The sequence below is a fragment of the Lepidochelys kempii genome, chromosome 2 (assembly GCF_965140265.1).
Source record: "Lepidochelys kempii isolate rLepKem1 chromosome 2, rLepKem1.hap2, whole genome shotgun sequence".
Lineage (NCBI taxonomy): Eukaryota > Metazoa > Chordata > Testudines > Cheloniidae > Lepidochelys > Lepidochelys kempii.
This window is the reverse complement of record NC_133257.1, coordinates 205,828,124-205,850,631: the sequence shown is the minus strand read 5'-3', so window position 1 is coordinate 205,850,631 and position 22,508 is coordinate 205,828,124. Positions and strand designations below refer to the sequence as shown.

General features: G+C 40.4%; 1 protein-coding gene across 5 annotated transcripts in view; it reads right to left on the bottom strand.

The window, feature by feature from the left end:
• Positions 1–22,508, bottom strand: part of CPVL (carboxypeptidase vitellogenic like) — a 97,548-nt gene that overhangs the window by 37,310 nt on the left and 37,730 nt on the right. For all 5 annotated transcript variants that reach the window (XM_073333608.1, XM_073333606.1, XM_073333607.1 and 2 more), the window contains exons 9-12: positions 21,462–21,584; positions 21,032–21,163; positions 14,008–14,103; positions 13,158–13,331 (exon numbers count right to left, since the gene is read on the bottom strand). In XM_073333608.1, the coding sequence (XP_073189709.1) occupies positions 13,158–13,331; positions 14,008–14,103; positions 21,032–21,163; positions 21,462–21,584 (525 nt within the window). The remainder of the gene's footprint in view (positions 1–13,157; positions 13,332–14,007; positions 14,104–21,031; positions 21,164–21,461; positions 21,585–22,508) is intronic.

Genomic DNA, 22,508 nt, shown 5'->3' with positions numbered 1-22,508 from the left:
AATGTGGCAGGAAAACAAGGAACATAGGCTTAGATAGGAATTTCTTTACCACAGACATTATAATCATTCTTATGCCTCTTGTCTGAATCCTCTCCTATTTATCAGGATCCTTTTGGAATTAAGGATAAGAGGATTGGAAAATATGCCTTATAGAGATGGATTCAAGGAGCTCAATCTATTTACCTTATTAAAGAGAAGATTAAGGGGTGACCAAAGTGACTGCAAGTGAACAAAGATATGGTAATACAAGGCTCTGCAAGCTAGCAGGCAAACGTATAACAAAATCCAATGGCTAGAAGTTGAAGCTAAACAAATTCAGACTTGAAATAAGGCACAAGGGTTTAACAATGAGGGTAATTAGCCACTGGAATACCCTACCAAGGGTTATGGTGGATTCTGCAACACTGGAATTTTTTTAAAATGTTTTTTAAAAAACAAGATACCCTCTAGATCAAATAGGCATTAGTTCAGGGAAGTCCTATGGCCAGACTAGATGACCATAATGGTCCTTTATGGCTCTATAATCAATTCATTTTAAAGTACACTACAGAGCTACAAATCTTGGTAAAACAAAATCCCAAATGCAGCCATTGTTCCACCTCCATGTCCCATCTGATCTCACCCCTCCTATTAGTCCTGGATTTGGTCAGTGTCCTTAGGCCAGGCAGCCCTTCCTGCATTCCTTAGCTCTATCTTCTTGTATGTGGTGGTGGTCAGCCCCCTTGCTTAGAGAACAAACCATCTTTTAAAAAGTCTTTCTCCATTTTGCTCATGTGCTTCAGATGAGGGAGTTATGGGTTCCTGCTACACTCCCCTCCCCTTCAGTTTCTGTGTAGAATCATTCAAAGTCAATGGCCCTACCAGTAGAAAATGCATTACTCCAGTAGGGGAACGTCTAACACCTATGGTAGCTCTGCCATAGGTTTTCAGACGGTCTTTCCACTAGGTATTAAGCCTGCTACAAAACAGATGCTCTAATCCATAAAGGAGGTTACAGTACAAAGCAGAGCCCCTGAAAAAAAATATAGGGCTCATCCAAATAATATGGAATTCATAGTTTGACCCAGACATATCCCCAAGCGGTCACAGGAGTTAACTGGTTTTTTTGGTAAAATAATTAATGCAAGAAACAGCCAGCATCTTCAGATTTTCCATTCACAAAGCAAGCCCTAACAGTAATCAGCTGCGGAATGCTCAATAAGTAAACATGGAACCGTGATGCATTTAAAATGGGTCCAAAGAGAACATTTTAGTCTTATTAAAAAAACAAAAAAGGTCTCCGAAAGATTATCATCCTTCTCCCTCATTATGTTAAATGGTCCTTTCTCCACTCCACACCTCCTTTTGTTGAGGATTATAACAAGCAATGAAATAAATAGGTCTGAACGATGATTTTTGACCTCTGGTACCTGATAAATTAATGCAAACTAACAACAAATCTGTGATTAACTGCAAAAAACAGAGCAGAATATTTGTATTCCAGTGCAAAGCTACACATGAATACAATTCCTCACTATCAAACCAAAAGAGGAAGGGAAAAGGACTTCAACAGGGCTACAGTACAAAACAGCCAAATGAAGCTACCTTAGCTTTTCCCTAGGATTTTGGAACACAGCCTGATTCATTCCAGAGGTAATCTAGAAGTCTCATTAATTTTGCTGATGGCTAGATAATGATACTTCATGTGCGTCTCAAATACAAAGTGACTAGATGTTAAAAATAGAACTGTAGATTCTCAATTTTTGTATACTTTACCTGAATCCAAGAGCATTTAATGATCGTCCCAAATTATATAGCTCAATCCAAGCTCAAACTGCATCCGATTATTTGACCTCACAGGAATTATTCTAAATTCATACCAAATAAAATCCTTATCAGAGACTTAATTCAACAAGTCTGAATTGCCTTATGCATGCTCTCTAACTACAATTTTTTAAATCTGTCTATTACTTATTTGGTCTGAGCTGTAATTTTATGTTCAGGTTTTTTCCCCAGCACTGATCTAGAATACTTTATCTTAGAACAAAGAGTGGTTTAAAGATAGCTATTTGGTAGGCAGGATATTCTGAACACAAATTTATCTAGTTTAACCAGTAGCAACATTTAGTAAAAAACATGAAATAAAACACACACTACAAATGTTCATTTATTCTTTCAAAAAAAATTGCAAGATTACATTGAAAACTAGCAGATGAAGTTCAGCTAAGAAATGTACCAAATGGAAATTCATTTAAAAAGAAGTTTTGGGTCTTGTAGATCAAATTTGAATAATGGTTATTGAAAAACAAAAAGTTCTGCACCCCCAAAAGACAGCAGTTCTGCAATTTAAGTGCAAATTGCAATTCCAAGTGCCCAGACTAAATTAATTCCTAAGAAAATTTGTATAGCAGATCTGTGTCTGTTTTTTTCAAATCTAATGGTTTTTATATTATGACAAAGCTCTGTCCTTGCCTCTGTGGGTCCCGTGTTTCCTGGTGGATTTCGCTAGCCTCAGAGGCTCACTGTGATCCTGCATGTAATCCTTCTCTCTCTAGAGACAAGGGTCACAATCTACTGAGCCATTTTCATCATAAGCCAGCGAGGGAGGTGAGGAGAAGTTATCCTTCCTTGCATAGTTTCTGTTGTCTCCCAGTCTCGGTGATTAATCAGGGGGCACAGGTCGGGGGGGGGGGAGCCCGGGCCCACCCTCTACTCCAGGCTCCAACCCAGGGACCCTAATAGTATCAGCTATGGTAGCTGACCTTTTAGAAACAGTACATGTACAATTCCTTGGGCTACTTCCCTCCACAGCAGCCCTCACTTCCTCAAGCTCCACTTCACCCTTGCCTCAGGATCTCCTTCCTTGTGCCTGATATGGTGTGTACTACTCAGCCTCTCCAACAGTGCAACTTCCTCCCACAGCTCCTGACATGCACACTCACCTGACTGACTGGGAGGCTTTTAACTAGTTTCAACCAGCCCCTGATTGGCCCCAGGTGTCCCAATCAACCTAGCCTTCTCCCTGCCTTCTGGAAAGTTCTTAATTGGCCCCAGGTGTCTTAATTGACCTGTAGCAGCTGCCATTTCATTTATCCTGGTACCAGGGATTTGTTTAGCCTGGAGTTAATGTATCTATTTGGCCTTGCCCCGTCACAATATTTAAAAAATACTGTCAGTTTAAAAGGATGTATGAGGATGTAAGAAGGATACTTTTATCTGCCTCATTTTCATTCAGACATGACTAAAAGATTGCAGGCTTCTCTGAGTAGTTACCACAACACCCGAGAAAGCTCTTAGAAGGAAGGTAATTTGGATGGTGAGCGTTCAGCTGTTACCACCTGCACAGGATGTGCTATGTTTGTCTTTCTTCCACAGGACAGAAGCGACAAAGTGCAAACTGGTCTCCATATTGGAAGAGAAGGTTCAAGGTCTGGAGAAACAAAGTATCAACCCTGTGTTGCATAAGAGAAACTGAAGATTTCCTACACAGACATCAGGATATGCTTCTATGGGCACAACATTCTGAAGATTCAGAGCAGGCTGCGCAGTGGGGAAGAAATTTGGCAGCATGTGACCTCCAGAAGAAGAAAGGGGAGCATCCATGTACCAGCAATGCAGATACAGGTAAGCAACCATTTTCATGTTCTCTCCACAGATACTAATGCGGAGAGTGGACTAGATGACACATCTGAGGGAAGGGAGCAGAAGAAGACTTCTCCGATTGGAAGGCATGAGATGCGCTGTCTTAGGGAAGGGAGTTCCACAATCACCACTCCCAAGAGACGGAGGCGGGTGGTGGTGGTCAGGGACTCCCTCCTGAGGGGGACTGAGTCATCTATTTGCCACCCCAACCGGGGAAAACCGAGAAGTCTGCTGCTTACCAGGAGCTAGGATTCACGATGCGACAGAGAGACTGCTGAGACTCATCAAGCCCTCGGATAGGTACTCCTTCCTACTTCTCCATGTGGGCACCAAGGATACTGCCAAGAATGACCTTGAGTGGATCACTGCAGACTATGTGGCTCTGGGAAGAAGGATAAAGGAGTTTGAGGAGCAAGTGGTGTTCTCATCCATCCATCCTGTGGAAGGAAAAGACCCGGGTAGAGATGGTTGAATCATGGAAGTCAATGAATGGCTATGCAGGTGGTGGCAGAGAGAAGGCTTTGGATTCTTTGACCAGGGGATGGTGTTCCAAAAAGGAGGAGTGGTAGGCAGAGATGGGCTCCGCCTAACGAAGAGAGGGAAGAGCATCTTCACAAGCAGGCTAGCTAACTAGTGAGGAGGGCTTTAAGCTAGGTTCACTGGGGGAAGCAGACCACAGCCCTGAGGTAAGTGGGGAAGTGGGATACCAGGTGGAAACATGAGCAGGCGAGCACAAGAAGGGAGGGCTCCTGCCTCATACTGAGAAAGCGGGACGATCAGCGAGTTATCTTAAGTGCCTATACACAAATGCAAGAAGCCTGGGAAACAAGCAGGGAGAACTGGAAGTCCTGGCACAGTCAAGGAATTTTGATGTGATTGGAACAACACAGAGACTTGGTGGGATAACTCACATGACTGGAGTACTGTCATGGATGGATATAAACTGTTCAGGAAGGACAAGCAGGGCAGAAAAGGTGGGGGAGTTGCATTGTATGTAAGAGAGCAGTACGACTGCTCAGAGCTCCAGTATGAAACTGCAGAAAAACCTGAGAGTCTCCGGATTAAGTTTAGAAGTATGAGCAACAAGGGTGATGTCATGATGGGAGTCTGCTTGAGACCACCAGACCAGGGGGATGAGGTGGACGAGGCTTTCTTCTGGCAACTTACAGAAGTTACTAGATCGCAGGACCTGGTTCTCATGGGAGACTTCAATCACCCGGATATCTGCTGGGAGAGCAATACAGCAGTGCACAGACAATCCAAGAAGTTTTTGGAAAATGTAGGGGACAACTTCCTGGTGCAAGTGCTGGAGGAACCAGCTAGGGGCAGAGCTCTTCTTGACGTGCTGCTCACAAACCGGGAAGAATTAGTAGGAGAAGCAAAAGTGGATGGGAATCTGGGAGGCAGTGACCATGAGATGGTAGAGTTCAGGATCCTGACACAAGGAAGAAAGGAGAGCAGCAGAATACGGACCCTGGACTTCAGAAAAGCAGACTGACTCCCTCAGGGAACTAATGGGCAGGATCCCCTGGGAGAACAACATGAGGGGGAAAAGAGTCCAGGAGACCTGCCTGTATTTTAAAGAATCCTTATTGAGATTACAGGAATAAACCATCCCGATGTGAAGAAAGAATAGTAAATATGGCAGGCGACCAGCTTGGCTTAACAGTGAAATCCTTGCTGATCTTAAATACAAAAAAGAAGCTTACAGGAAGTGGAAGATTGGACAAATGACCAGGGAGGAGTATAAAAATATTGCTCAGGCATGCAGGAGTGAAATCAGGAAGGCCAAATCACACTTGGAGTTGCAGCTAGCAAGAGATGTGAAGAGTAACAAGAAGGGTTTCTTCAGGTATGTTGGCAACAAGAAGAAAGTCAAGGAAAGTGTGGGTCCCTTACTGAATGAGGGAAGCAACCTAGTGACAGAGGCTGTGGAAAAAGCTAATGTACTCAGTGCTTTTTTTGCCCCCCGTCTTCACGAACAAGGTCAGCTCCCAGACTACTGCACTGGGCAGCACAGCATGGGGAAGAGGTGACCAGCCCTCTGTGGAGAAAGAAACCCTCTATTTGATATTGATGAGGCCTCATCTGGAATACTGTGTCCAGTTTTGGGCCCCACACTACAAGAAGGATGTGGAAAAATTGGAAAGTGTCCAGTGGAGGGCAACAAAAATTATTCGGGGACTGGAACAGATGACTTAAGAGGAGAGGCTGAGGGAACTAGGACTGTTTAGTCTGTGGAAGAGAAGAATGAGGGGGGATTTGATAGCTGCTTTCAACTACCTGAAAGGGGGTTCCAAAGAGGATGGATCTAGACTGTTCTTAGTGGTAGCAGATGACAGAACAAGGAGTAATGGTCTCAAGCTGCAGTGGGGGAGGTTTAGGTTGGATATTAGGAAAAAGTTTTTCACCAGGAGGGTGGTGAAGCACTGGAATGCATTACCTAGGGAGGTGGTGGAATCTCCTTCCTTTGAGGTTTTTAAGGTCGAGCTTGACAAAGCCCTGGCTGGGATGATTTAGTTGGGGATTGGTCCTGCTTTGAGCACGGGGTGGGACTAGATGACCTCCTGAGGTCCTTTCCAATCCTGATATTCTATTCTAGGATATCCATTTCCTTAAAGGGAAAGCAGATGCTAAGACTTCAAGCTAGGACAAAAGTAAATGTGGCATAATTCACATCTTAAAAAGGCTTCACTACAATACAATACAATAAAATGCACATTCTGGTTTATATACTGTTGCTGTAGCAAATAAACATGCAAAGAATCATTGAGTTGATCCTAATTACTTTTACTTTGCGACCCTTGTACGTAATAAAGTAGTTCTACTGAAAGTCCAAGTTAGATGCTATTCTTTTAAACTGAACACACTGTGTTACAGTGTGGTTTTGAGTTTAGGAGTTGGCAAAAGACCTTTCTGGATTTGGAAGATTACTTTTGGTACTCTAATGAACTATATGGATGTGAGCCTCAAAGTGAATTCCCATTTAGATCAATTACCCATATGGTTTTACCATATACATTTGAAATGTCTTTTCCATTATCACAAGAGAGACATAACTTGACTGTTTCCAGTATATTGATATGATGCCAAAACAATGATAGATGATTTAGAGATAATGTTCCTGCACCAAAGAACATAGAGTCTAAATAGACAACGTATGGATGAGAGAGTGAGAACTTCAACAAGTAGCAAAAAGGATAAAAAGGCAAATGTTTAGCAAACTAAAGTAGTGCATAGTGGCCTCAAAAATTCCAATTTCAAATACACTTCAGATTAATAATTAAATAAGCACCTACCTCATGAACTTTCAGGCTACTGAACTTAATAAGCTGAATGTAGTTTTCCTTTAATCAGAACAAATTTGACATCCAAATTTTATTGTCTGGTGTAGAGTAAGCAAGTAAAATAAGCACAATGGTATGGATTTTAAACTTTTAATGTGCTAATTAGGCAGAGAAACATTAAGACTTGAATACTGGGGAAGAGTGAAGATGCAATTAGCTGTGATTTAATGAGCTGTGTAACGATAAGCGACAGGGCTATGTAACTTTACAGCCACAATTTCCTGACTAGATGAACTCTTAAACACTGCAATACTAAGCCCTACCCCCAAGGCAAGTTAACCTCTCTAATGTAACTGTTCAGAGGTCAACAGCAACATTCCAACACTGGCCTACAAAGTTTTCAGGGACCAACACAATATCTTGGCAACAGGAAATGCCTATGGTTTCATAGTAATCTTAGCTCCAATTAGAGCAAGCACCATTTTCCACTCGAGCCTCAATATTTTTCAGTTCATGATGATCTAGTTTATTAGATGGTTGAGTTCATCTGCTGAAAAGAGAATCTTTTAAGTAGCCACCACAAGTGGAATTCAATATCTAGGGCATCCAACAATCAGAAGTCATAGCAAATAAAGTTTGGGTGACAAGAAGGGTGCATCTACAAAGAACACCTATTTAAAAACGCCTCATACAAACTGGAAGCCCGAACCTTGAAAGAAAACAAATCTCAACACTGGAAAAATGATATTTGTAGCATGGGGGGAGGGGAGAGACGAAGAGAAAATCTTTAATCTGTCATGCCACAGCCTTCCATGTCACAATCTCCAAGCCTCACTCCCACACCTAATCTGAAAGTGGGGAAAAAACCACCATCACTGAAATGAGGAGTAGTTAACACTTACGAGGGGCTAGGAGATTCTTGGATGGAGGCACTACTGGATTACTATTGCTCACAGAAATAAGCCAAATTAATGTTGCCTACAGAATCTTAATTCTGCCTCCTTGGGTATACGAATTACGATAGTCTGTACTTGTATGGTTACATCGTTACTTGTATGGTTAACTTGTATGGTTACATACAGTTTTCTTCTGCGGACCCCTGGCCTCATTCAGTGCACAGACTGGACAATGCACAGCAGGATCGGAGTCATGCAGACGCTGTTCTTTATTTTTGGCCATATTCTATTTGCAGTTACCACAGGATAAATATGAATTTATGCTGCTATTCAACTAACCACATCTGAGCCCTCAGTAGAGCAGAATGTGTAATGAATGAGATCGTGCAATTAAAGAACATAGTCATGCACATGAGGTAGAATTAAGGCCATATAGGCAGCCTTAGTTTTGGCATTTCCTGGGCTTTAAGTGTTCCTTTTGGAACAGTAGTGTTCAATATAATTTTTCATATGAACACAAAGTAATGGAAGCAGCATGGCCCAGTGGCTGAGGCACCAAACTGGAATTCAGTAAAACTACATTCTATTTATTACCCTACCACTGAGTAGCTGCAGGACCTTGGGCATGTCACAACATCTCTGCTTTAGTTTCCCCAATTGCAAAATGAGGATAATAATGCTTACCCACCTTTGCAAGTGCTTTCAGACCAATAGATGAAACTTATTATGGAGAGGCGGTAGAATTTTCCTGGAGCAGGGACACAGATCTTTCACAGGGAAAGATTTCTGCAGTGCAATTCATTATGCGAGGGAATGGGGGCATATGTAGATTCTGACATTTAAGATTACTACTACTTTTACTACACTTTGACCTTTTTCATTCATATTTCCCTCCTTGTAGTACAACAGCTTCCCAGAGCTACATGTTCACCAAAATAAATTATTTACTTGATTCCTATTTATTTGCACATCTGTACTCAAGTACACTCATAAGCACTGTATCCTCTGCAAAATGGCTCTATTAAGAGAATGGTGGACAACATCCAAATAGGACAAATGATTTCAACAGCCACCTGATGTCCCAATTGGATAAATCAAGATGGAAAGCAAAGACCAGAGAATGAAGTGCCAGTAACTATAATATGCAAAAAGAAAAGGAGTACTTGTGACACCTTAGAGACATCCAATGAAGTGAGCTGTAGCTCATGAAAGCTTATGCTCAAATAAATTGGTTAGTCTCTAAGGTGCCACAAGTACTCCTTTTCTTTTTGCAAATACAAACTAACACGGCTGTTATTCTGAAACCTGTAACTATAATATCTAATCCATCCCAAATAACTGCTGCAACAGGCAAAAAGACAGTTTGCCAAGAGACCAGAGAGCCAAAAGTAGCCCGCCATAATTCTTTAACACACAAACACCAGGTTCAGATGATTCACAGCCATTGCAACACCATGAGACAAGTAAGCATGATTTGCCTCATGCAACATAGCAACTGTGTCGCACTGTGTCTTTATTATACTATCCCTCTGCCAATATCAACAAGTGGCAACAGTGTAATCTTCAAAATCTTGCTTACCAGGACAATTTACTAAATGAATGTCACTCTAAGAAACTTCCCTCTCATCCAGTGATAGGGTTTTGAAAAATAGAGTGTACAGTGCATCTCTTATTTCAATTAAGAAAACAGCAGCCAACATCTTGAAGACCAAATATGCATGCGTTAGTTCCTGAGGTCTTTCCCTGGTTTCATAAAGAACAAACGAGCCAGTGTTATAGGAGAGTACTGAAAGATGGCCAAGTTGCACATGTGCCGTGTTTTACTTGCTGTCTGAACCTGTTGGTATAATATTTCCTTAAAAGTGACAAGATAAAGCATCTTCTGGCAAAAGCTTGACAGAAGTCTGTAAACATTTCAGTAAAGTTCTTAGGCAGCTGCAAGAGGAGGAAAAGGTTACCCAAATTAAAGCAAGGCAGCTTGATCAAATTCCACTATTTGAAAAGTGTGGGGAATCGGAGCCAAAAACCCAACTGCATAGACAAGCATGTGTGTGCACACACAAATCAAACGCTTGTCCAGTTTGCAAGTAGTGAAATATTTTAGATAAGATTTTGCAGCCTTTGTCTTCAGTAAAAAAAAAAATAGGAAACAGCAGTCAAAACCCTTTTCAGTCTTCTGGAACATACTAAATATCTGAGAAGAATCTGAAAAGAGGAAACAGCAAGAGATTTATGAGGTTCTGCTTCCCACGAGGACCTATTGTACTTTACTAGTCTGATCTGTAAGCTGTTCTAGCCAAGAGCCTTCCCAATGCATCTGAACTACCCCTCTTGTAATAGCAATCCAACAAAATAAATATGTTGACAGAAATTACCCATCCGGGGTTCCAGCAAGAATATAGTATGAAGAGAAAGTGCCCATTTAGAATCATTAACTTTGCTTTCTCTCCACTTTTTACCAGTAATTCCAGTAGCCCTTCTGAAGCAAGAATTATATCAAAAGGGATTTTTTTCCCCCAAAAAACCTTTCATACATTACTGTAATAATGTCGCATTCCTACGTAGTAAAGAAATACGTACATTGCTAATACGCCAGACTTCTACAGAGATCCTCTGACATCTCATTTTCTAAAAGAATATCACACTTCAACAACCTTAACTTTGCCCTGTTTTGATGCCATGCAATAAGCCTACAATTAGTGTTATCTTTTAGTGTTCTTATTCACAGATTAAACTGATTTTTTCTAAAAAGACTGATTTTTTTTCAGTTTCTATTGGCTATTTCCACGCCCCCCCCTTCCCCAGTGTCACTATAGGGCAGAGTTAAGGTTGTTTGAGTACTTTATGTATTTTCATATCTTAACATGAATTTCTTTTAAGTTGAACCTGAACTCTGAATTTCATGGTTTGTAATACTTGTTTCTTGTATAATTATATCACTATAAAGTTTTACTGAAATTATTGCTATATTCACAACCTTAACTCCAATTTAATGTAATTTTTGTGGGAATTCCTTTGTTTTTAGAATTAAATATTTCCTACATGTAGAATCCTAAAGAAAATGCTACAATGTATTATTTAATTATTTAAAGGTATGTAGCATGAACGTTACAACCTTTTTCTCCTTGTAACTTTGCACCTCAGTCTAGAGAAGCACAAAGCAGCTAGAACATATTGGATAGTTTCCCTAGCTCCTGACCGCCACTTTCCCCTTCCCACTAAAACTGCACTTTTCCCACCAGTCTTGCCTGTCCTGCTCTTCCTGTTCTTATGCAACAGATCATTTTGTTTTGCTTAAGAAATGTAAGATCAATTATGTAACCACAAGTGCTGCTTCTGTAAAAGAGTTACAGGAGATAGGCATACAACTAAACAAAAAAGGAAGCAAACAACTCTAGGTTTGGTTTAATGGCAAACCATCTGGAGGTTAGTTGAGACACACAGGTACCCTTCAGGAAATAGAAATTCAGCCCATGTGAGAGGAACAAAACATGGCAGGAAAAATGGAAGATGGGAATTGAGAGAATAAGAAGGAATTTGAAAAGCAAATAGCTAAGGAGCTAATGAATGATAAAAGTACTGTACTGTACAAAAAACTGGTCGAGAGGTAGAAAACAAGGAGTAGGAATGAACAGCCTGTTTTCAGTATGGAAAAAAAAATCATAGTGAAACACCCCAGAGATAGATAAAGAAAACAGTGCTGAATATACGCATTAGTGTTCCAGAAGAGGGCTGAAGAGTGAGGTGGCAACGTTTTTCCAAAGATACAAAATTATTACTTAGTTGAGACTGGAGAAAATTGAGGAACTTCAGAGAGCACCCACACAACTAGATAACCAGGCAGAATTAACAACAGATGAAATTCAGTTTTGACAAACGGAAAATAAAGCATATTGTGCTAGGTTCTAAATTAGTTGTAACCACTAACACCTGTTGGGTGTCACTGTGGACAACTCAATGAAAATATCTGCTAAATGGACAGCAATTGTCAAACTGGTAAATAAGGTACATATTATATAAAGAATGAGTATTGAAATTATATAATCAATTGTATACCTTGAATACCGTGCTAAGCTCTCAAGAGATATATAGCAAAAAACAGAGCCACAGATGAGCAAAATAAATTAGACATGACAAACTTTCAGAAGAGGAGAGATTTAAAAACTGAAATAAACTCACAAGTTTTGTAAAAGTGCTTCTTACCTCAGACTACTGAGTTGAGTAAAATGACTATTGTAGTTTCAAAACAAGAAATCTGCACGGTCTTCCGAGCTCACATCCCTTGGCATCACAGTTACATTTAAGAATCTTGGCCCAGATCCTGGGATGTCATGAAGAGGTTTTGCTCCCAACATCGCAAATGTGACCCGAGCTTGCCTGTGCAATGCTGATCCCTGGCTGCCATATTGCACCCTTGGGGCTGCTGGCAGCCAGTGCAACTTCAGAGCAGCCTTTAAATCCGATACATTAGGCCAGAGGACTGAACTCAGTACAGGACTCGCATAGGACTGAGGAACATAAAGGCCATATTTTCACCCTGACCTCTCCCAAACTGCACTGGGCCATTCTTCTCAGCCATAATGGATGATCTGGGCCCTCAACTTTTCAATAGGCTAAACCGAGCATTAAAAGCTTGATTTTAATGTTTTTTTTCAAATCAGATTATTAGTTATTAATGCCACATTGTCAAAAGAAAAATGATAATAGTTTAACTAAGAACAGAGTGGGTGCTACAAATAATGGTTGTGTGCATTCTTGATACAATTCCAAGTGTCCAGTGGGAAAACACCAGGTAAGTAGCTCTTAATCTATATGTTATTATGCTCTATTAAAGACCAGTTGGCCCTATTCCCATCACTACAAGTACCACATGGCATTCTTGTTTCTTCACATATTCCCCACAATAAATTATGATGTGTTAACGCCCAACTGTATTTCTAAGTGCATTATTGCTCACTTTATGACAATTCAGCCATGTCAGAGCTCAGATAGTTGGTGAACACCTACCAAGACACAATCTTGTTTACCAAAAATTTACTGCTACAACTTTCATCTATTCATTCCTGATACCAAGCTATTTTTGATTTCTTCCACCGATGGTTCCGACGGGCTACCAGCACTAGATAGACTACATTCTGCCTGAAAAGTGGGTGGCTTACCGCCTGACGTGATAACAACACTTGAGCTTTAGCTTAGACCCCAGGATGGGCCTGTTAGCCTGGGTTGAAAGCACCATACTCCGGTCCGAGGTTTGTGTGCACACACCGGAGCAGGTTAGGGATAAGAGCCTGGGTTAATTCTGTAGTGAAGATATACCCCCAGAGTAGGAAGTTAGAAGCCATTACTTTCTTACCCTGTAATTATCCATAATTACAGCTAACCATGGCTTTATTGTCTTCATCACATCTTCAAGCAAATGCTTCTCAACTGCAGACCCATCATGGAAGGTAAGATTTCCCACATGGATAGCTTTCCTCACTTCTGAGAGTGATAAAAACGCTCCAAAATATTCCTGGTCAGCAGGCTCCTGTTACAAGAAAGCTGCATTAAACAAAACACAATTTTCAGCAGTGTGACCACATACATAAAGATCAAAACCCCTGACCCCTGCCAACTCTTGTTTATTCAAGACATTAGCCAGTGAGTCCACTGATACTCTAAAATAAGCTACAATAAAGGGGAAGGTCCCTCCTCCCCCCAGCTCTTCTTGAGCCTAAAGAGAAAATGGAGGGGGATGTCTAAACTGACTTATTACCAGATATTTTAGATGCCATACTGTTCTATTTCTGCTGTATATGGAAAGGAATTCAACTCCCATCAGAGATCATTCTATTACCAAACATGATCGGGCTTGAATTTGTGAAATACATAGCAGCTCTCTAACATTGCAAAGTGCATTCTACAAAAGATGGCTTAAAGACCAAGTGTTTAAGCTGAGTAAGGCCTTGATCAGCTAAAGTATTTAAGTGCTTAACTTTAAGCATGTGAATATTTTCTTTGAAGTCAGTGGGAAAACTCATACTTTGAGCTAAGCATGTGCTTAGGTGTGTGGGTAGACTGGCACTAAAATTACATTTATACACACACCTTTACTACATTCAGGCAATTTCCTAACCCTGACATACAGAATAAGACATTTGCTTATGTTAGACAGTAAATTTCTTTTGTTTTGGGGCTTTTGGTTATTGCAATAGTAAGTTTACCTGGCACTGCAAAAAGTTAAAGTAGTTGCTACATCCTGTAACATTCTGAATGTAGGAAGAATTTGTTTCATCACCATTCAAAAGAGTATCAAATACCTGGAGGGAGAAACCAAGATAAACATATGTATTTAAAATACAAAACATACAATCAAAACTGCTTCTCAATTAAACTTGCTCTTTATGTCATGTTCTTACTGGAGTTTAAATATGAATTTCATTCCATGCATTAATATTAGAAAGCTATTTAAGTTTCCAAAGCTAAAGCCACAATTATAAGAGAACAGAATCTTTTCCAGTCAATTTCAGGAATATACTTTCATGGTTCATGTCATAAATATAAAGGGAAGGGTAAACCCCTTTAAAATCCCTCCTGGGGAAAAATCCTCTCACCTGTAAAGGGTTAAGAAGCTAAAGGGAACCTCGCTGGCACCTGACCAAAATGACCAATGAGGAGACAAGATACTTTCAAAAGCTGGGAGGAGGGAGAGAAACAAAGGGTCTATGTCTGTCTGTATGCTGCTTTTGCGGGGGATAGAACAGGAATGGAGTCTTAGAACTTTTTGTAAGTAATCTTGCTAGGTATGTGTTAGATTGTGATTTCTTTAAATGGCTGAGAAAAGAACTGTGCTGAATAGAATGACTATTCCTGTTTATGTGTCTTTTTTGTAACTTAAGGTTTTGCTTAGAGGGATTCTCTATGTTTTGAATCTAATTACCCTGTAAGGTATTTACCATCCTGATTTTACAGAGGTGATTCCTTTAAAAGTCTTCTTGTAAGAAAACCGAATGCTTTTTCATTGTTCTAAGATCCAAGCGTTTGGGTCTGTGGTCACCTATGCAAATTGGTGAGGATTTTTACCAAACCTTCCCCAGGAAGTGGGGTGCAAGGGTTGGGAGGATTTTGGGGGAAAGACGTGTCCAAACTACGTTTCCCAGTAAGCCCAGTTAAAGTTTGGTGGTGGCAGTGGAAATTCCAAGGCCAAAGGGTAAAATTAATTTGTACCTTGGGGAAGTTTTAACCGAAGCTGGTAAAATTAAGCTTAGGAGGTTTTCATGCAGGCCCCCACATCTGTACCCTAGAGTTCAGAGTGGGGGAGGAAACTTGAGAGTTCATGAACCTAAATTTGCCTCTAAATAATGTAAATATCTTTACAGTCTACACTTTCGTCTATGTGTATTGCAAAGTCCAAAGGTTATCCATTTCATTATGAAAAAGAATTCACTGCTATTTATGCAGTATATGGGCTTGCCTGTCTATATTTATGATTACTTGTATATTTATTTATGGCTTCTAAACTGGAGTTTTACTTCTAGTTTGCTATCTGATTATTTCAGATTGGAATATGGGTTACACCTGAAAACCACTCAAAAATCTCAATCTAGGACAGATGCATTCTGCCTTCTCATTTAGCGTCATGCATTTATCCTTCACAGACTGCACTGGCTTCCAGATGGTTTCTGGGTACAATTCAAGGTGTTTCTTTGAAATATTAAGCTCTTTATGGCTTTATCACTTTAAGCGGCTGGAATCTTCAGACCAATTACCCCTGATTTATGTGCCCACTGTCAGAGCGTTCTCAAAGAGGCCTTCTAATCCAGAATTTGCCCCTTACCTTGGTTCAACAGGTTGAGTCTGTTGCCCATCTAGTCACTCAATGGTGGGTGGGATGGTGGGTTGACTGGAAAGGGTCTTTAGGTTTTGAAGCTTAAGGAGCTTTATTAACAACTCTGTGATATTACCAACAATTAAAAAGATATGACAAGAACTTGGAATAAAATAAGATCTTTTGCCTAGAAACCAGTTTAGTCCCATTAGCTAGAAAAAGGAAATTAGAACGCTGGGAATTTTGCAATCTGGATCCTTACCAGATTATTCTTGGGGCTTGTTCTAAGTCCCATTAAAAATCCATAGAAAGACCTTTAATACTTAGCTTGATCCTTTTTATAAAAGGTTTAGCCTCTTCAACATGCATCCTTATGCAAAGTAAAGCTATTTTTCTGTCTTAGAAGCATATACTGAAGCGTTAAATAGTTCAACATGTAATAAAGGCAACTACATATGCTTCTAAGAGAGATTATTGAAGCTACACCCATGATAGTTCAGAGACCACTCTGCCCAACCCTGAGCCATCACCACTGACTCCCTGAAGTGGAAACATTAATGTACACAAATGTAAAGAAACGAAGTCAAGAGTCACATGTGCAGAACAAGAACTTGTGCCCCACTCCAACAGAAATGAATTTGAACTATTATTTTATAAATCATGTTGGCATCCCTCTGTTGTGTTATAAAAATACACTCATGTCATACTGACAGTCATAAGCTTTGAATTCAAAATTAATTTTAATATTTTATCAAACAAGAGTTAACCATAAGTGCTGAATTACTGTTTGCATGAAAGATACACTGTAGAAGCAAAATTATTTTTCACTTTGGAGGGTTTTTTTTTTTTTTTTTTTTTTTAAAAAAACAACAGGTTTGAAATCTGTACCAACTGAAAGTTATCCTTAAGGAATGCATTTCTTTGAAATCTGCCACTTTGTCGTCATTTAACTTTTGTATTTTTCCCCCTCAGAAATTCAAGCTGGGTGGAAGTGTAATTTATTCTAGTAATATACTGTAAACACATTTATCATTACATCTATTACAAAATGTTCAGTCCTTCACTTTTATTCCCACAGCCAGTCCTTCATACTAACTCATTTTTAAAGATCAAAGTTAAAGCTTGTTTCAACAATCAAAGACAGGCTCAAACCCAGTTTACAACATCTCGCATTTCTCCCAAATTACTAGTGTCACAAATAAGGTCACTTAACATGGCAGCCAGCAGCAACAGGCTCAAATATCTATTAATGAGATGTGTTTATGAGAAACTTCTGCCCTGAACAAACAGGTACTGGTACTCTTAAAGCAATTGTAGTAACTGTTGTAGTAACTTGTATTTCTTGTACAGATACAATATGCAAGTAGAATATGCAGAAATGTTTCAAACATATTGAAGTGGATAGGTTAAACCTCTTCTTTCACTTTGGGAGCTGGCATGTTTCTTCATTTTCACTGAGACAAAAATTAATGGGCTAGATACCCAGCTGGTGTAAATCAGCTTCATGGCCTAATAACTTTTTACTACAAGGTTACAAAAGCTAACTTCAAAGTTTATTTTCCCATGACAAATACACAAGCTTTTGCGACACCCTGTTATTCAACCTATTTAGTTCATCTGTATTATGGCATGAATACAAAATACACATGAGCCTTTATCCCACAGTGGAAATGGATGGTATGCAGAACTTTACAGGACCAGGTCTTTAGTGTCTAGAGGTGAAATCCTGGCCCTATTGACATCAGCCCTAGAAATCCAGAAGTCAGTTGGGCCAGGGTTTCAGATTAGAACTGTTTGGGTAGCTTACTCGTTGGCTGTATTTTAAAGAATCCTTATTGAGGTTATAGGGACAAACCATCCCGATATGTAGAAAGAATAGTAAATATGGCAGGCGACCAGCTTGGCTTAACAGTGAAATCCTTGCTGATCTTGAACACAAAAAAGAAGCTTACAAGAAGCGGAAGATTAGACAAATGACCAGGGAGGAGTATAAAAATATTGCTCAGGCATGTAGGAGTGAAATCAGGAAGGCCAAATCACACTTGGAGTTGCAGCTAGCAAGAGATGTGAAGAGTAACAAGAAGGGTTTCTTCAGGTATGTTAGCAACAAGAAGAAAGTCAAGGAAAGTGTGGGCCCCTTACTGAATGATGGAGGCAACCTAGTGACAGAGGATGTGGAAAAACCTAATGTACTCAGTGCTTTTTTAGCCTCTGTCTTCATGAACAAGGTCAGCTCCCAGACTACTGCACTGGGCAGCACAGCATAGGGAGGAGGTGACCAGCCCTCTGTGGAGAAAGAAGTGGTTCGGGACTTTTTAGAAAAGCTGGACGTGCACAAGTCCATGGGGCTTGATGCGTTGCATCCGAGCGTGCTAAAGGAGATGGCGGATGTGATTGCAGCGCCATTGGCCATTATCTTTGAAAACTCATGGCGATCGGGGGAACTCCCGGACGACTGGAAAAAGGCTAATGTAGTGCCCATCTTTAAAAAAGGGAAGGAGGAGGATCCTGGGAACTACAGGCCAGTCATCCTCACCTCAGTCCCTGGAAAAATCATGGAACAGGGCCTCAAGGAATCAATTCTGAAGCACTTAGAGGAGAGGAAAGTGATCAGAAACAGTCAGCATGGATTCACCAAGGGAAAGTCATGCCGAACTAATATAATTCCCTTCTATGATGAGATAACTGGTTCTGTGGATGAAGGGAAAGCAGTGGACGTGTTGTTCCTTGACTTTAGCATAGCTTTTGACACTGGTCTCCCACAGTATTCTTGCCAGCAAGTTAAAGAAGTATGGGCTGGATGAATGGACTATAAGGTGGATAGAAAGCTGGCTCGATTGTCGGGCTCAATGGGTAGTGATCAATGGCTCCATGTCTAGTTTGCAGCTGGTATCAAGTGGAGTGCCCCAACGGTCGGTCCTGGGGCCGGTTTTGTTCAATATCTTCATAAATGATCTGGAGGATGGTGTGGATTGCACCCTCAGCAAGTTTGCAGATGACACTAAACTGGGGGGAGTGGTAGATACGCTGGAGGTAGGGATAGGATACAGATGGACCTAGACAAATTGGAGGATTGGGCCAAAAGAACTCTGAGGTTCAACAAAGACAAGTGAGAGTCCTGCACTTAGGACGGAAGAATCCAATGCACCGCTACAGACTAGGGACCAAATGGCTAGGCAGCAGTTCTGCAGAAAAGGACCTAGGGGTTACAGTGGACGAGAAGCTGGATATGAGTCAACAGTGTGCCCTTGTTGCCAAAAAGGCTACCAGCATTTTGGGCTGTATAAGTAGGGGCATTGCCAGCAGATCGAGGGACGTGATCGTTCCCCTCTATTCGACACTGGTGAGGCCTCATCTGGAGTACTGTGTCCAGTTTTGGGCCCCACACTATAAGAAGGATGTGGAAAAATTGGAAAGAGTCCAGTGGAGGGCAACAAAAATTATTAGGGGACTGGAACACATGACTTATGAGGAGAGGCTGAGGGAACTGGGGATGTTTAGTCTACGAAGAGAAGAATGAGAGGGGATTTGATAGCTGCTTTCAACTACCTGAAAGGGGGTTCCAAAGAGGATGGCTCTAGACTGTTCTCAGTGGTAGCAGATGACAGAACAAGGAGTAATGGTTTCAAGTTGCAGTGGGGGAGGTTTAGGTTGGATATTAGGAAAAACTTTCACTAGGAGGGTGGTGAAACACTGGAATGCGTTACCTAAGGAGGTGGTGGAATCTCCTTCCTTTGAAGTTTTTAAGGTCAGGCTTGACAAAGCCCTGGCTGGGATGATTTAATTGGGGATTGGTCCTCCTTTGAGCAGGGGGTGGGACTAGATGACCTCCTGAGGTCCCTTCCAACCCTGATATTCTATGAGTCTATGGTTGAAGAGTAAATACCGGCCTCTGAGGTGTTGAAGAAACCTTATCCTCCAGGCTAAGATAAAGGATCTTATAAATATTATGATTCAAGCATTCTATTTGTGTGGGGCTGAGAAACAGGTTCAAACTTTTATATTTGGTACACTTTTCTGGCATGATGGACACTGTTAGTAGCCATTGTGCCAGTTTCCCCACACAGTGTTCTTCATTCATGAGCAAAGCTAGCTGATTCTGAATGGTGATACAGCAAGTTTCCACTAGTCACAAGTTTGAAATTGGCACCTTGTGACCAAAGATGATTCAAAATTTTAACCTCTAGTATTTACATAGTGCAAGACTTCCACAGCTGGGTACCTAATCTAGGCTCCTAAATCCATATTTAGCCACTAAAATAGAAGGGTGTTTACTTTCAGAAGTGCTTAACAATCCCTCTCACTGAAATCAAGGGAGCTGCAGGTGTTCATCTTTAAGTGTCAAGCCACTTCTATTTACATGCCTAAATTTTGATTATAGTGCTTAACTGTTAATCTTAGGTACTTATATGGCACTCAGTACTGTAGTGTCTGAGTATCCCACAAGTAATCCACTGCCAAGCTACTTACCCAACCTCTGGGGAGATCTTTTCCCTAAAAAGTAACAATTTTCTTATTTTCATCCTATTTTGCAAACATTGTGAGAAGTGTTATCTGTATTTTAAAAGTGTCTAACCAGAAAATACCCACATAATAAATATGATGCATATTCTCCCATTATAATGCTTAAATTATACAAAAGAAAAGTTACTTATTTAGAACACACAACAGAGATTATAAACTCAGAACAGTTACTATAATGCACTTCCAATGAGTTACAGATGCTTCCCGGGTTACGCAAGACCCAATTTATGCAAATTCGCACTTATGGAGAAAGTTCCATAAGCAGGCTTTTCGAGTTGCGGAAATTTTTGTGTAACGTACGGGTATATGTTTCTGATTTATGCAAAATTTGAGTTATGCAAGGCTTTCCAGAATGGAACGATTGCGTATAGTCGGGGGGCGTCTGTACTTCGTGTAGAGAAAACGTCTGCGCTCCGTAATCTTAGATGCCAACACATCTTGCAACATGGGCATCCACGAACCACTAAGCAATATTCCTTGCAGACACTGATTAACTGCATCTATGAAATGCGGCCACTATTTTTGAATATATAAGATTTAATAGCACGTTCAAGTATATGCAGCAGCTCTCTAGACAGCATTTCTTCTAAGTTCCATGGGCAAGTTAAACCTTCAGGGCATGTAAGCATTTAGTTAAAGAAACAAAAACAGTTAATGAAAGACAGGACTGTATAAACATATTCTAAAGCCTCTGTTTTAAATGAGGCCAAAACAAATTCTATGGACAGTCCTTTTCCTTTCTTTTCATTCCCTACTCCCTCTTCCCCCCGCCATGTTATAATGGGCACCTTCTCCAGCATCAAACTTCTGATCTTCGTTATGCTTCTTTCTGACCCCTTGCTCAGTTCAGATGGTTTTAATTGCTAAAGGCCAACATGGGGGCCTCTGATACGTACTTCAAAGGCTTTCATCCACTTCTTCTGCTGGATATAAATTACTCCCAGGTCAGTCTGCTGCTGGACATACTCCCTCTGCTTCTCATCCACCAAGCCAATTTGGTACAGGAATTGTGCATAGCCACCCAGCATCTACCAGACAGGCACACAAGAAAGGAAGCTGATAGGTTAGGAAGGCATATTTTACTTTTCCAAGATCGCCTTTTTAAAATTCTAGATCAGTCACTGAACTCAACTGAGTAAAATTTTAATAAAAAAAATTGATCTAGTAACTTGATGTTTGGAAACATTTGGCAAATATTAAAGGTTTAAAGTCATTAGGAAGTCACTTGGGAAACAACTACCTTTTATCTAGATAGGACTGTAATATGAGAAAAGCACTCCATTTAATTAAGTACAAAAAGAATAGAAAAAAATATGTAAAGTTTACCATTTCAGGGTCACAGAAACCATCACCAATAGCAACTCCTTTGAAGTTGATCTTAACTTTGGCTTTGGAACTATGGGTATAGATGTAGTAGCCAATAGCAGGCACATACTTCCCTGCATAAGACTGGAGAGAATGGAATCGTAGGTGATTCAGTTTGAAATAATATTGCTTTACTGTGTATTACAACTTGAGTATTTCTACATTAGACAAACTAACAATATTTTATTTCACTTTCATAGAGTTACTGCAGCTTTCCATTCTTTATTTTCTACCCCTCACTGACATGCGGCTAATTTATTCCTCATGAACACAGAGTTTAAATAAATTCATTATCAAAAATGATTTAAGACATTAAGGTTGAAATAGTCAAACCCTAAGGGGTTGGAATCACCCGTTTCCATTATTTATAATGGAAAATGCACATCCAAATCCCATAGAAATCCCACTCTAAAATAGTTTGGCTAATGATCTCATGCCTGGCCCTGGTCAAGTTTATCCTTGAGTTGGACTGGGCTGGTACAGGGTGGTAGGTAACGTGCCTAACATAGACGTTAACTCAGAGGGCCATTTAAGATTGTTAATACTGATGTTTATGTTTTAAGGCTCGATATACACTTACATTTTACAGGCACAGCTATATCAATCAGGAGTGAGATTTTTTTTCTTAAATCAACATAGCTCTGCCTGCAAAAGCTTTAGGGTGGAGGTAGTTATACTGGTGTATCACAGTATATATGCCAGTTCAGTGAAATGGCATAAGCTATACTGGTGTAAGCATTTTCATCCCAGTATAATTACAACCACACCACAGGATTTTCCTGGTATAATTTTACCAGCATACTGTAGACAAGGACATAGATTTGCACAATTTACTGAGAGTGATGTCTCATTTGGTGCCACAAGCAGGAGATGTTTGGGAGACCTTCTTTCTCTTTCAAGAATCAAGGCCAAGGATTCCAGCAGAACCACTGGTAATACTCAAGCCCCATCAAGGGAGAGCCAAGCTGCTAGCCTAGTAGAGTTCATAGCATGCACAATCATATTTTG